Here is a 14,427-nt window from a genome sequence, read left to right as displayed (position 1 = left end):
CTCCTCACGCGGACTCGCGTGTTTGCCTCAGAAGTCAGAGATCCTCTTCTTCAGACCCACCACAGCCGGTCGAAGGCCGAGAAATGACCCGGATGTACAGGTTCAGTTACAGGGAAGATGCATTCCTCGAACAGAGTGTATGCGTATTCTCGGTCTGCGCATACAGGAAACGGGAACCGATACGGTCACAATACGGGCCCTGCAAAACACGGCTACTCAAATTAGTAGGCTAATTGCAAGAATAGCCAACAGACACCATGGGCTCAAAGAGGGCAACATCCTACGTCTCGTGCATGCTTTCATTATAAGCAGAATTACCTACGTCACCCCGTACCTCAAGCTCACTCGAACAGAGAAAGAAAAAGTTGAGCGTATTATACGCAAAGCCATCAAGTTGGCAGTGGGCATCCCAATCTCGGCCTCTAACGAACGACTGATGGAGATGGGCATACACAACACCCTAGACGAACTCGTCGAAGCCCAGCGCACAGCACAGTACAACAGACTAGCCGCAAGCGCCACCGGAAGAGCCATCTTAGATCTTCTCCGCATCTCCTACGCAGACCAACACGGAACAAAAATTTTGCTTGGGGACGAGCTACGCGCGCACCTCAGTGTGGCCCCTTTACCTAAAAATATGCATCCGGAGCATCATAAAGAGAGACGGCTGGCTCGAGCCACGGCACTTCACAAGCAGTACCACTCCAACTCAGAGATCTGCTACGTTGACAAGGCGGACTACCCCAGACGAAGAGCGGCAGTGGCTGTTGTAGTAAACCAGCAGGGCAATACGGTCGCATCATGCTCCGTCACAGAGGCTAATCCCGAAATTCGGGAAGAAGTAGCCATCGCTCTGGCCGTTGCGGGCACGTCGGCCACGACCATTATCTCCGACTCCAAGACCGCACTGCGAAATTATTTACGAGGGAGAATATCCAAAGCGGCAGCCAAGATAATTCAAAGCAAACCAATCCTGCCCTCACGACATATCCGTTTGATATGGACACCAGCACACTCGTCTCTCCCGGGAAACGAGATGGCACACGAAGCGGCCCGAGGATTCAGCTACCAGGCCGACTTCGAAGACAACGTGCCGTCATCGACGGGGGGGAGGGACAGGCTGGCTACATACCAAGAAATTACCCAGCATTATAGATTAGGCCGACGTACACTTCCAGCCGCTCATCGTACACTTAGCAGAAGGCAATCGGTTGCATGGCGCAGGGTACAATCGAACACCTTCCCACACCCCGCCCTGTGCCACCGAAACTTTCCAGAAATATACACAGATAAGTGCAAGTGGTGCGGCGCCGCAGCCGCCACGCTCCAGCACATGGTTTGGGCGTGTCCCGGTAAACTGGAGACACCACGTGTACGCATTACGAGGCACGGAGGCCGCGCTGCTTAGCTCCCAACCCGACGTCCAAACAGCAGTCGTCCAGCTGGCGGAAGACGCCGCCAGGGCCCATGGGTTCCTGACCGCCGTCTGAAGGGACGAGTACACTGCTACTCCCAAGCAGTGACTCCGTCTTAACAGTGACGACTATAATAAAGTTTTTTCATCATCAGGCCGAAATGCAGTGCAAATGAAATGCAATGAGTACTTTTCCGAATCGGAATGGGTACCGTTTAACGACATTAGACGTCATCAGGCCTAACCTGCGATGTTAGACCTAACGCAGCTGGGTCAACTTAACGTAGAGCTAGCCTAACGACACGCCATGCAACACCACACCCGTCGAGCTGAGGAGGCCCATTGTACGTCGAGCTGAGGAGACGACTTTAAACGCGAAGCGTAATGTTAGGCCTAACGTCGAGATGTTGCATACCCGCGTCGCCATCTCTCTCTTCTGCGTATCAATCTGCGTTTTCGTTTGCAGCAATGGGAGTTTGTTGGCCGCCAGGGGGATTTGCTGTGAGCCAATGTGAATTCATCTCCCGAGTTTCTAGAACGACCGCTTTTTCGCTCAGTGAGCTACTTACCGCTTTCGCGTTGAAAAGGTAGTGACAGCGCGAAAACCAATTCAGATGAAGCAAAAGGTTCAAAGCACAAGGGCAGCGATAAACAATAAATGAATGCGCGAAAAAGCTTTCCACTCATTTTTATGCACTCGCGAGTGACAGGTTCGTGGCAACAGAACTCAAGAGCAAGTCAGTGCCAAAGTAACTTACAAAGTAAATTCGCCGCTAATTAGTACTGTTACACCATTTGCTCTAACGATGCGCAATTCCGTCTCGCTTACGTAAGGGTGGAACAACAACAGTACGTGTTCGGCGCAACAAAAGTGACCTAACAGCGCTTCGTTTGCTAACCTTCCCCTGCGCTGCCCACCCGCCCCTGCACTGCTCGCTTAGCATCTCCACCTTAGCATCTCGCTTAGTCGCCTCCACCAAGTACTTGAACACAACCAAACCTGCGCCAAAGCTGGCGCCAGCACGTTCAGCCCTTCGAAGCAGGGCTTGGCCGCTCGCTAGGTGAAAGCACGTCACTTCAAGAGGCTCCAGCGGAAGGCCGCGGTTTCTTTTTAGGCCGCGTAAATTCCCAGAATGCGGCCGATTCAGGCAGTTTGAAAGAACTGATCGTATACCTCCCTTCTCCATTTCAATGTACCGCATCCGCGTGCCGAAGAACACAGCACCACAGCCTGCAGTCCACCTGACTCCCAGCAGGGAATGGCTCGCAGAAACCTCGCCTACGTGAGGCGCCACCGTGGTCCATACGCTCCGATAACGCGGGTTCAACAAAATGCCCCTCGAGCCCAAAGCGCCCACCGTAAGTGCATTAAGAAACGAAAGAAAGAAAACGGCGTCCCATTCAAAGGGCAGACGATCGCTTTCGTTGCCCCGTCGTTCAACCGGAACGCGCTGTGCTCCACTCGTCCAAAGCAGGAGACAAACACAGAGAAAACGCCATGGCCTATCCATCGACGGGGAAGCGCACGTGCCACTCGCTCGCGGGAGGCGGAATGGAAGGGCGGAATCTCGGGCCAACGGAAGGTGACGTCCGTCTGCGCACCCGGCAGCTGCGTTGTCTTCTTGGTGCATTCTCCGCCCGAGCTGCTGCAGCAGCCTCGTCACCGGCCGGATCCGCTCTCTTGTCTACTTCTTCTTTCCTTCTTTTTGAGGCGAGCAGCAGTTCGCAGCCAGGACGGTCGTTGTTCGCTACCACTCGCGATTCAACAATATGCAAATCGCGGTCTCCTGCAAAGGAGCTCGGCCCAGTTTCTCGGCTGCGCTGCCCCCGCCTGACTTTGACGCCCGGCGATTCCCTGCCGCGACGGCCGCTCGGGGAAGGCGTGTTTTCTTTACGCGAACCGCAGGCACTGCGTTGCTTTTTGAGGCCCGAGCTGGCAGCTTGGAGTCAAGGAGGTCCCCATGTGAGCGAGGACTCACCGCTGGGCGAGGCTTGTGTGCGTCGCGGAAAGAATACGGAAAAGGCATTTTCCGTTCTGTCGCACGAGCGCCGGTCGATTGTGCCGATACTGCGCTGCTAGCACGGTCTTGTGACGAGATGACTACTCTTAGGGAGAAAAATTCAAATGTGTCTTTACACCTCAGCAAAACAGCCCAAACTAATAAGCGCAAATTGCAAAGCTATTTAAAACAAATTAAGTATGTGACCCGTAGACAATGACTTCGTAATAACGAGGGGCCACCATCAGCGCACTGAACTCTTCGGAGTCGCAGCCACTGTTATGGACTCGTGCTCACGCGTGCTTTAAGCCGTACCATTAGCAGGCCCCGACAGGCGCAGCCATGCATATTTAGAATCGAAACCTGTAGGCGACAACACGCCGGTAAACCTCGCTGATTTCATTTGGAAAAGAGCTGTCTCTCTCTCTCGGGGACGTTATTTCTGCGCGTGAAATGAGGTCGTAGCTCACTCGCCGAAGCAGAGAGTAGGAAAGCCCCGACCACGCTTCGTAGCTGTACGCGCACGCGCTCTTTATGAGTTCACCTCCGGAAACCGCAACGGCAAGAGCGCACGCTAAGGCGAGCCGTTTAGGACTCAGACACCACAGCGCGCCTCAACCTTGGCACGTGTACAGCAAAGTGGCTGCCGCGACACAAGGGGGCACAGGACGTCGCCGTGCACAAGCAACACGCACGCGCCCTGCTGTTGGAACACACCCGATCGACGCCCCGCTCGAGATTCGTGCTCGTTTCGAAAATAGCACACGGTAAGAATACATACCTCAGGGGAAAAAAATACAGCGCGCAGATCGTAATGCCAAAAAGACCTGCATCCTCTAAACACTACACACATTTTGCCTAATATATGCTAGGATGTCATTAACACCCCCAGTTTGTTCTCTATTCCACGACACACACTTGCTGTCGCCTACCCGACGCCGACCCCTCGAATAAAGCGAGTGGAACATAACAAGCGCTCACCTCATCGAAGTAGTCGTTCCAATCCGCCTTGGTGACCACGAATTTCACGCAGGCGTCCATGTCGTCCTTGAGATCCCTGTGCAGAACGTAACGACACTCGCGCATCTTGTAACGTTTGTCATAGTGGAAATAAATAGCTGGCATCTTGCAAAACTACAAGCACTTAACCGGGAAAATTTGCTGCAGTTGGGCAGAACAGCTTAATTAAAGGGTCCCTGGTGGTACCAGAACAGTACTTCTGAAAAGTTTTCCGCTTGAATTCCGTTTGCCTATCCTACAAGCACGGCACAGCGCAATGCTGTCCAATCACGAACGGTAAAGAGACGTGGCGCACGAAAAACAAAAGAAGCCCCTCTTCGGTGCTGCTTCGAATGCAGCTTCCGGCCTCCATTCGTCCCACCAGCGGGACAGACAGGGAAGAGGAAGCCGCAGGGCGCGCTCACTCACCCATCGTGGCCGATGATGTACCTGGTGAGCGCCCGCTTCTCCTCCTCCGGGAAATCACCGTACAGCAGGAAAGTCTTCCCGGCGAAAAAGTCCGGCAGTTCGGGCAAGTCGGGAGGCCTCGGGTCATCGCCGCGGCCCGCCGGCGGCCGAGTCTCGGAGGACCCGGATCGAGAAGCCCCGCCTCCAGCTGTGCGCGAAGATTTCGCAGAAGCCGAGCGCTGCTTGGCCCTGCAGGTAACGCGAGCAGGAGTCCTTGCACCGCGGAAGGAGATGAATCGTCGGGGAGAGAGGCAGAGAAACTTTATCGCGCAAAAAAAAAAAAAAAAAAAAGAGCACGTGGTCGGAATCCTCATTTGAGGATCCCGTTGGAGCTTGCTGCCCTTACCCACGCGTTGCACCAGCCGAAGTTCGGAGTTTTGTTCCAAAAAACAACGATGGCACAATGTGGTCTACTGGAAAAAGAAAAATTGAATGAATAGGAACTTTCCAGAGCGAAAAAATGATTCAAACAGGGGAAGGACGAAGCATCAAGGAAGCAATGTACAGCTTGACATCGCCTTCTGATTTTATTAGAATAGGAAGGTTTCTGGATGGCCTTGAAGGATTCTCAGGGAAGCACTGTGGGTTACAAACGGAAAATATACACGGCAGTCTCCAATAGCTCCAAATGTACTTTTGCCACCCACTTCACTCGATAAAAAACGGGCATGAAGTATCGATAAAGACGTCTTAAATATCTACATAGCTTAAGCATTGCTCCCAACGTACAAATGATGTGCGCCCTCATATTTGATCATCCCAACGTACCAATGATGTGCGCCCCCATATTTGATCAATGACGCCATTTTGACTGCATACCAACCCTCAAGCAGGGAACGCATTACGTTTTCGGCTTTTGTTAAACTCGGCCTGTTAATTTTCCCCCATTTGTTTTTACCTAAAGAATGTAATTAGTCAGCTTTCTAGTCAGGTATTCTAATCCCAGCTCTCAAAGCAGCCCGAATTTCTTTTTTTGTACGAAAGCAAGCAAAGACATTGGGGCGCATGACGGTCAGTTCAGCCTATAAACAAGTGACCCTTTATGGGACAACCCTTTTGCTTCCCCGACAGAGGACGCTTAATAAAGTGACTAGCACCATGGTAGTGCTCCCTTTTTTTAACAATCAGGCATGTCACTCGCAGCGAGTGGAAAGCGGGCACTGGGTACGCAGGACATGCACGGCCAAGTGCACGCTTTCCCCGGACTGAGCCAAGCCAGCACGCACAGCTCAATCTCCTCCTCCGTGTCCAGTTCTTCGTCGACGTCCGTGGCGGCGTCGAAGTCACTGTCCCCGCCCTGCTCTTCTTCTGGGCTTGCTCGCACCGAAACGGCGTCCGAAGTCTCACGTGTGTCATCTGGAAACGAAACATCCCAAGCTGTATCACACGCGCCCGGAAGGTGCCCGAAACAGGCGACACACGTTCTTTGTTGTCTATTTATAAACAGCGAAGCTGTTCTTGGCTGAGGCTTTCATGGGACGAGCCGTGGTAACGCGGGGAACAGCGATGTGGAGAGGGAATAGCCTAGTGAGGGAAGAGCAGGCAGCGTAGTGGGGAGAGGGGGAGCGGACGTCACGCGCAAGGTGGGCGGGACCGGGGCGCGGGTGAGAGCGTGCGCCGGGCGCAGGTAGGCGGAGTCAAGGAGAGGAGAAAAGTCGGCCACCAAAGGATGGCTCGGTGCAGCGCGCACAATAGACCATAGAGTTTCTTAGTAAGTATACTAGAGAGAAAACTGCGCCTGGTAAGCCATGTCGTCGTGGGGGTTCATGGGAAGACCCCCTTTTTGGCTCGGGCTTGGCATGAAAATTGGATTTTTAAGCGGTTTTTGGGATTTGCTTTCTTCACTATGCATTAACACGTTTACGAGCTACAAGGAAGCCGAAATCCTGCCTGTTCTGCGGCAGCCGTGTTCGGTGAAACAGCAGGCAGTACGTGATCGCACCTGAATTTGCTTATGCCGCACTCGAAGGACGTATGACTGAGCGGGTAATATGCCGCCGCGAAATTTGTAGCCGACGAAAAGAAACAAAACGTACTTCGACGAAGACAAGATACGACAGATACGGGCGCTTGTATGCGTCCTATCTTGGTCATCGTTCACGACTGTTTAACGCCACGTTTTCTTTTTTCTTGTTAAACTAGCTGACGGTCGGTGCACCGGTTCACCACGAAGGCAAAGTTTTCATAGGCACGCTCAAAAAACTTTCCAAACTCTTCAAACAACTTATAATTTTAAATAATGGTAAAATTAATAAAACAGAGTCTCTAATGAGTCCCCCCCCCCCCCCACAAATATTAACATTGTTCATAACTACAACCAGAGTCCTTCAGTGCTTCTAGAGGAATCTGGCGCTAGCGTCCTTGCGGCTCACGTCAATGCCGTCTGTGTCGTCATGGGCCGCCATTATACATCGCGCTCGTCTTAGTTTCATCATTGGCTTGGATTGAAACGTTTTAGTGACCGCAAATTTAAACGAAGTGCCACAAAAACGCGAAGAATAGTGTGGAATTATGTATGTGGAAAATAAAAACAGGCTGTTTTACATCTAAGGAAAAAGGAAGTAAAGCGTATTTTTGCCGGAACGAGGACTCTGCTACAACCTTGGCCTGCGGAATAGCAGGCACAACCGTTCCGGAAAAAATACGCTTTACTTCCTTTTTCCTTAGATGTAAAACAGCCGGTTTTTATTTTCCACATACATAATTGCACACTATTCTTCGCGTTTTTGTGGCACTTTGTTTAAATTTGCGGTCACTAAAACGTTTCAATCCAAGCCAATGATGAAACTAAGGCGAGCGCGATGTATAATGGCGGCCCATGACGACACAGACGGCCTTGACGTGAGCCGCATAGACGCTAGCGCCAGATTCCTCTCTATACTCGGTGACAACTTAACGGCACCGAAGTTGCCGCTGTGCCTCATCACCGTAGCCGGATGTTTCTCCGCGCGGCGCAAGTAGGGCGTTACTGGGAATATTTTGAACATGGCGTGAGCCGTTCCCGTGATTTTTTGGACTTAATATGCTTACAAACGACTCCAGTGACGACTAACAAACTGCGTGAGACAAGGCAGACGATATCATGCATTCATAGCAAACCCCTTTCAAAACACGCGCGCACTGACGTCACCGGTCCGGCGCTTTGGCGGAGTGATACTCTACATGCGGTGGTGCCGTTCTTGAGTTGTAACCGAGTATAGTGTATATTGTGAGAAACTCCATGATATAGACGAGTGCGCTCGGCGGCCGTTTCTCGAATGTTCGCAAAATGGGGAAAGTCGCGCGCTCTCTGGAAGAAGCCGCCGCCCGTGGGGAGCGACAGCTATAGAGTTGTAGCGCGAACGGAACTTTATTTTCTGCCTTCGAGAATTTCGATGAAGTTTAGCTTTGCGATTAGAGAACGCCAGACAGCTTCGCTGCTGTAAGCGTTCGCGACGTTAGGTCAGTAAAGCTGGCCTTTATTTATTTATTTATTTATTTATTTATTTAGAATACCTTACAGTTCCCTTTCCAATGCATCGAGTAAGGGGTGTTACAAATGTTCAAAGGCGCTGCGACAAGGTTTGAACAGTCATCTCAAATTTGCAATGAACAAAAAAGAACGATACAACCGTTGACAAAGTGACGTGTTAGCAATATAAGTTAGAAATCATAAGAAGATAACAAAATATCATCGCATCATGCACACAAGTATACTGCAGACAAGAGGTGCGTAAAAATAAAGGTATACCGAACACTCTTAACAAAAAAGCTCGTAAAAGGGTAGTAACGGCTGTATTTACTAACTCCTTACGGAGTTTACTACCCCCCAGAACGGTACGTAGGTCCTGCCACTAAGTGTAGAACCGAGACCGTGCACTTAGTAACTGCTGCTGGTTTGATACTAACATTCGCTGAAGTAACAAATTCTATGAATGATTGAACATAATAAGTGAAGCTCTTTTTCTACACCAAATCACGATTAAAAAGTTTTTGCAAAGCCACATGCTGTCTTGTATATGCTCACAATAAAATGCATAATTCTAAAATTATCGCTAAAATGTTTGATTTTTACGTCAAGCCCACCGACTCTTTCAGGGGACTTTCCGCTGCTAGCTATAAAAGCAAGAAGAGCAGATGTATTTCTAAGGCAACTAAGTTATACTCGCTCTCCTCGTGCTTCCCGGTGGCTTTCTTGCTCAATTCATTTGTTGAGTGCCCACGTGTGATATGTGCGTGATTAATGTGTCCATGTCGCGCTGCGCACTCCGCAGATCTACATTGTTGCGCGTAGCTTTTTACTAGGTTATGCAGGACCAGCTAGTAAAAGCAACCAAGTACCTAGTCAATAACGGGACAAGTAACTGGTTAGTGTTATGTTACTAAGTGCGCCGAACTTTTTTTAAGAGTGAGTACAAGACAGGGTTAATTAGCACATCAAAAATTTAATTAAACAATACGCGTTGCAATTTGATCTAAGTGCGGCTTCAGAAAAAAGTTGTGCAGCCTTGCGCACGGAGCAGCAAAATCGTTCCAACAGCCCTACATCGGACGCCTGTACAGCGCCGAGGAGGCGAGTTGGCCGAGGCCGAAAGGCAGCAAGGTCGCCAATGAGGTCGCGGGTTCGATTGTAAGTCGCAGCGGCTGCATTTTTATACCAGTGCTATTTGTGCACGGCTCTGTACGCAAGCACGTGCGTCGCGCAGGCAAAGTTATCCCGCAACCACTGCGACCGCTTTCGGGTATGGCCGCTAGGAGCAACTGCAGCAGCGATTCCCAGCCTCTTATTAGTCGAATCCACTATTAGCATACCGAACGGGGTTCACCTAGTCGCACCAGAACGCCTCGATTCCGCTTTTTATTTTGTAATGCCAAAGCGGTGGCGTACATTAATTAACGAGCGGCAATAAATATTGCTCTCATGACCATCACAGAAGTTAATGAGCCGTGGTACATCTATGAGGTCACTGAAACGTTCATCGACAGTTTTCAGCCCGCCTCGATAATACGCGCAAAAGCTTCTAAAAACTTCATGGGGTATTTATTTTGCTCGTTAATTAATGCACGCCACCGCTTTGGCATTACAAAATAAAAAACGGAATCGAGTCGTTCTGGCGCGACTAGGTATAAACCACCTTGCAAAGTGCCCAACGCCAAAGTAGAACAACCATACGCCAGTCCCCGAGCGGAGCACAGCGCGACCGCTCCTTGCATTTGTTCTTTCTGCCACTATACGACTATAGTTATTTCCACACAACTTCTATGCGCAAGGCCTTCTTGGTTCTCGGAGCATTCGTGCAGGCAGTGCAGGAGACGGAGAAAGCGGCGAAAATAAAGTTGGGACGCGTAACCAAGGAGGAGAGAATCACAAGACGACGCAGCGTTAGCGGTTCTAAAAAGGGGGCCTCGAGCGCGAAACAACTCGACGGCCGCAGACACAGGGCAAATTGGAGTCCCACTGCCGCTACACTGGGAGCGAAAGGTCGCGGGGGAGGCAGCTTAACTTCCATTAGGGGCACGACGGGAAGGCTCGTTCTCTGGCTGCGAACCAACGTCGCTATCCCCACGGGGGTCTGAGAAAATTAAGGAAGACCTTAATGAACAAGCTGCGCCCAGCCCCCTTTCCTCGCGTTATATTACTTTTTTTTTTTTCAGCCTCGCTGCCGCATTTCGTCCCTTCTGCTGGCGCAAGATTTTATCGCGACAAAGCGGAAGGGTTAAAAACGAAAATGAGGGGCAAAGGAGTTTTCGAGGCACGACGCCGGCGATAAAGAGAAGACGCCTACTGTGCACCGAATTTAGGGAACCGAAGAGCGAAGCGGTCGTACTCGCACAGCGATATTACCCAACGCCGGCGCCTTCAATTCAGCGCTGCAGAACGCCGCACCGGGCTGTACCGAAATGAAATTGGAATGGAAGAGAAAGCTGGGTGCGAACAAAAAATTCGTCATATAATATGCAAGTTACAGTATACCGTTAAACCGACGACATCGAGATGAGACCGCCTCCAACTTCATTCACGCATATCCGCTGGTCGACTGCGGCCCGCAGCGAGAGCTTTTCGGACGGCGTCAGGGTGTTGTTTTTTACCGGCTTCCGGATTGCGGCAGGCAGCAGGGTCACACGTGCTCTATTCCTATTTTCCCGCGCACGCAGTATGGTCACCGCTGCTGCTCCGAGCGACCAGCCAACGCAACGCAGGTCTTAAGAGGACACGAGGTCATTTGGTTCATTTAACAGACTGCTTTGTCCCAATAACAACGGCCCCAATTTTGTCGAAAATTTCGAAGAAATCACGCAGATATTACAGAAAGCATGTGAATCAGTGGCGATTCTACAGCCACTTTCCGGCAACCCTTCTATGACGTCACAGAATTTTTTTGTGCGCGATTGGCGGTCGCCGACCTAAACGTTCGCTAAGACAGATTTCTGGGCGATTGGAGTGCGGCCTCCACTTCCCTTTGGTCGCATCACTTGAATGCTAAAGTGCTGTCAACACACTGATAATTGTGTTTTTGTGCTGGCCCGTATGACGTCACTCCTGCACATAACACGTCACTGCGGCGCCAAATTTAAAAGTTTTCCAATACTAGCTCCTCTCGTCTTTTTTTTTTTTTTTTGGTTAAAAACCTCTTTCCTGGCTGCACTTGAGCCGAGTGAGGTCATCAGCAGCAGCCTGACTACGCCCACTACAGGGCAAAGGCCTATCCCATAGATATCCAATTATCCAGGCCCTGTGCTAACTGCGACCAATTAATCCCCGCAAACTTCTTGATCTCATCTGCCCATCCAACCTTCTGCCGCCCCCTGCCACGCTTGCCTTCTCTATCGGTTATCGTGCCCTCGCGTTACATGCCCTGCCCACGTCTATTTCTTCTTCTTAATTTCTACTAATATGTCATTAACACGCGTTTGTTCCCTGACCCACTCCGCTCTCTTCTTGTCTATTAACATTACACCTATCATATTCCGTTCCACCGCTCGCTGAGTCGCCCTTTTAGCGAGCCTCCAAGTTTCTGCCCCGTAGGTGAGTACCGGTAAGATGCAGCTGTCATACACTTTCCTCTTCAGGGACAATGGTGGGCTGCCATTCATTATGTGAGAATGCCTGGCGAATGCACCCCACCCCAGTCTTATTTTTCAAATTACCTCTGCCTCATGGTTGGGATCCGGAGTCACTACTTGGCCTAAGTAAATATATTCGCTTACCCCTTTCACTGCCTCGCCACCAATCTCAAGCCGCTGCGTTCTCCCGAGGTTATTGAGCATTACTTTAGTTTTCTGCATATTAATTTTCAGGCCCACGATTCTACGGTGCTTGTCTAGTGCGACAACCATGCTTTGCAATTCTTTGCGAGTGAGGTACCGAAGCCTAGTTCTTTCAAATTAGTTAAAGCTGCGTTTTGCCGTCATGGCCCCTTTAGTAGGCCGTCGTTACACGCGGCATGCACGGCATAACATATATACACACGTCGGTGTATACGTGTACACGTCTCGGCGGCATACGTGACCTGCGCTGCGAAGAGGGACCTAGACGCCCAGAGCAAAACGACGCTCCGGGCGCGAGGCCAGCCGCCACCGCGGTTCCTCCGAGGCATACACGTGACGCCAAGGCCCCAGGCAAAATGACGATGGGCTTATAACGACGCAACAAAACGAGGGAGAGAAAAGGAACACGCACAATAACAGGGCACCAAACTTCAAACCAGTCTTCTTCATTGCGAAAATCACACTGCTTAAAGTTTCCCAAATTTACGCGTACCCATTCGCTTGCAGTGGAGTCATTTATACGCACCCGAGGTGGTAACGAGGTCGGTCTTAATCTGTCTTAACGAGGTGAGTCTCTTAACCACAAGCGAACCAAAGCATGGCTAGGCGCACTAACATGACTAATGATTACCAAGTTAATGAGTGAATACTGAATGATCCCAATGATTACTAAGGTAGATTAGGATGAATTATGAAAAATTAATGTGGACGAAGATGAATCAGGATAAATTAATGATTTATTAGTGATTGATAGAAATGGCTAGTAAGGTGGGATTAAGGCGGATAAAAACAGATTAAGTTAGATTAAGATGGAGCAAGGACAGTGAAATAGCGTGGCCGCTGTGTCGACGGGTGAAAGTTTATAAAGGGTACCCGGCCGTCACAATAGTGCGCCACGCTTGCGCCTTCAAAGCCCGTAAGCAGACAAGGTGTACCGAGAAATTTTTGCGTCGACTTCCGTGATGATAGAATCTGGCCATTTCGGCCAGATTCACCAGTCGCTGTCCCACGGTCTTCAAAGATGTCTTCACCGAGCGCACAAGTCGTTCATAAAATCCACCTCCCGAGGGTGCCGTTTCCACAGATCAGGTGTGGAAGCGGACTTGAGCCTTTTGGAGCAGCTCAGGGAGCAAGAATAACGCTGTTTTGGAGCAGCCTTGGAGCAATAAAAGGGTAGTTTTGGAGCAGCTTTGGAGCACCAAAATGCAAATTTCGGAGCAGTTTAAGTCTGTTTAGGAGATGATTTCTAGAGCAAAATGTCATTTATTTGCAATTTTCAGTTCTGGGAAGCACACACACAAAAATTCAAGTGGCTTTTACTCAACATTTAGTCTTTACCGAGCAGATCATTTTTTCGACAAGTTAGAAAAACATACGTTCCCAGAAATAAAGCATCATAGCTGACAGAGCAATTACCAAGAAAAAAAAAAAAACTAGAGAAGCGATGCTTTAGACAGCTGCACCTAACTAGACTTCAGACGAGTGATAAATAACACCATTACAGCCATCATGAGAAACAACCAAGAAAAAACCAGAGCCAGGCGAAATGGTCTGTCTTGCACCTAAGAAAGAAGGTTTACCTTCATTCTACACCTAACGAGACGCTAGACAAAATTAACAAAAGAAGAAACCTTAGCGAGGACGAAATTAAGAGGAAAAGAAACCAAGAGGAAACTAGAGATAATCTGAATTAAACCTGACTAGATTCCAGAGAAAGTAAACATAATTAAATGTTAACGTTCACACACAAAAAAATATATATATCCTAGCGTATTATTCGCATTATTGACTAAGCAATATAGTACATGCTTCTATCTAAGCAAAAAATACTCTACAACTGCGTCGCGTGAAACTGATTCGGCATGTGCGCATTCGTTCCTGTAGGGTGGCTTGCTTCCGGTGACGGGCGGCCGGCCCTCGCCGCGCCCGCTTGCGCAGTCAGGTTCCGGTACACACGGTACACGCGGCCAGCTGAAACTCCGTATTCTTTCTTTGGGGATGCCGGCTCTGTTCGTGCGCCACCCGTCACTTGGTATGTTCGCAAGCACTCGTTCAGCAGTACCGTACTGAGTATATTTGCCCCTCTGCTTCGGCTTCTGGGCTGAAGCCTTGTCGCACGCACTCAAGCAGGAACAGCTAATCTACAGCTTCGTTCACAAGACGGCCGATTTTTACTTGGCAACTTTAAGGTTGTCGGCAAGGTGTACTTGGTCTCTCCAGAGAAGCTATACAGAGCGACGTGTCTGGTCGGCCGCGGCAGCTTCGTTCGTGCTGCTATATAACTCAGGGGGGCGGTTG

General features: G+C 50.0%; 1 protein-coding gene across 1 annotated transcript in view; it reads right to left on the bottom strand.

Annotated features, from left to right (window-relative positions):
• The window catches only part of Xrcc1 (DNA repair protein XRCC1), a gene marked incomplete in the record, with an annotated part of 83,154 nt that overhangs the window by 10,695 nt on the left and 58,032 nt on the right, over positions 1–14,427 (bottom strand). Inside the window, 3 exon segments of the mRNA XM_077705922.1 lie at positions 4,396–4,471; positions 4,843–5,070; positions 6,108–6,237. Coding sequence (XP_077562048.1) covers positions 4,396–4,471; positions 4,843–5,070; positions 6,108–6,237 — 434 coding nt within the window.

The sequence above is a fragment of the Haemaphysalis longicornis genome, unplaced genomic scaffold (genome assembly GCF_048455015.1).
Source record: "Haemaphysalis longicornis isolate Haplotype H1 unplaced genomic scaffold, Haemaphysalis longicornis Haplotype H1 scaffold_4, whole genome shotgun sequence".
Classification (NCBI taxonomy): Eukaryota; Metazoa; Arthropoda; class Arachnida; order Ixodida; family Ixodidae; genus Haemaphysalis; species Haemaphysalis longicornis.
Note: the sequence above shows the minus strand (reverse complement) of the source record. Positions and strands in the feature narration are given on the sequence as shown.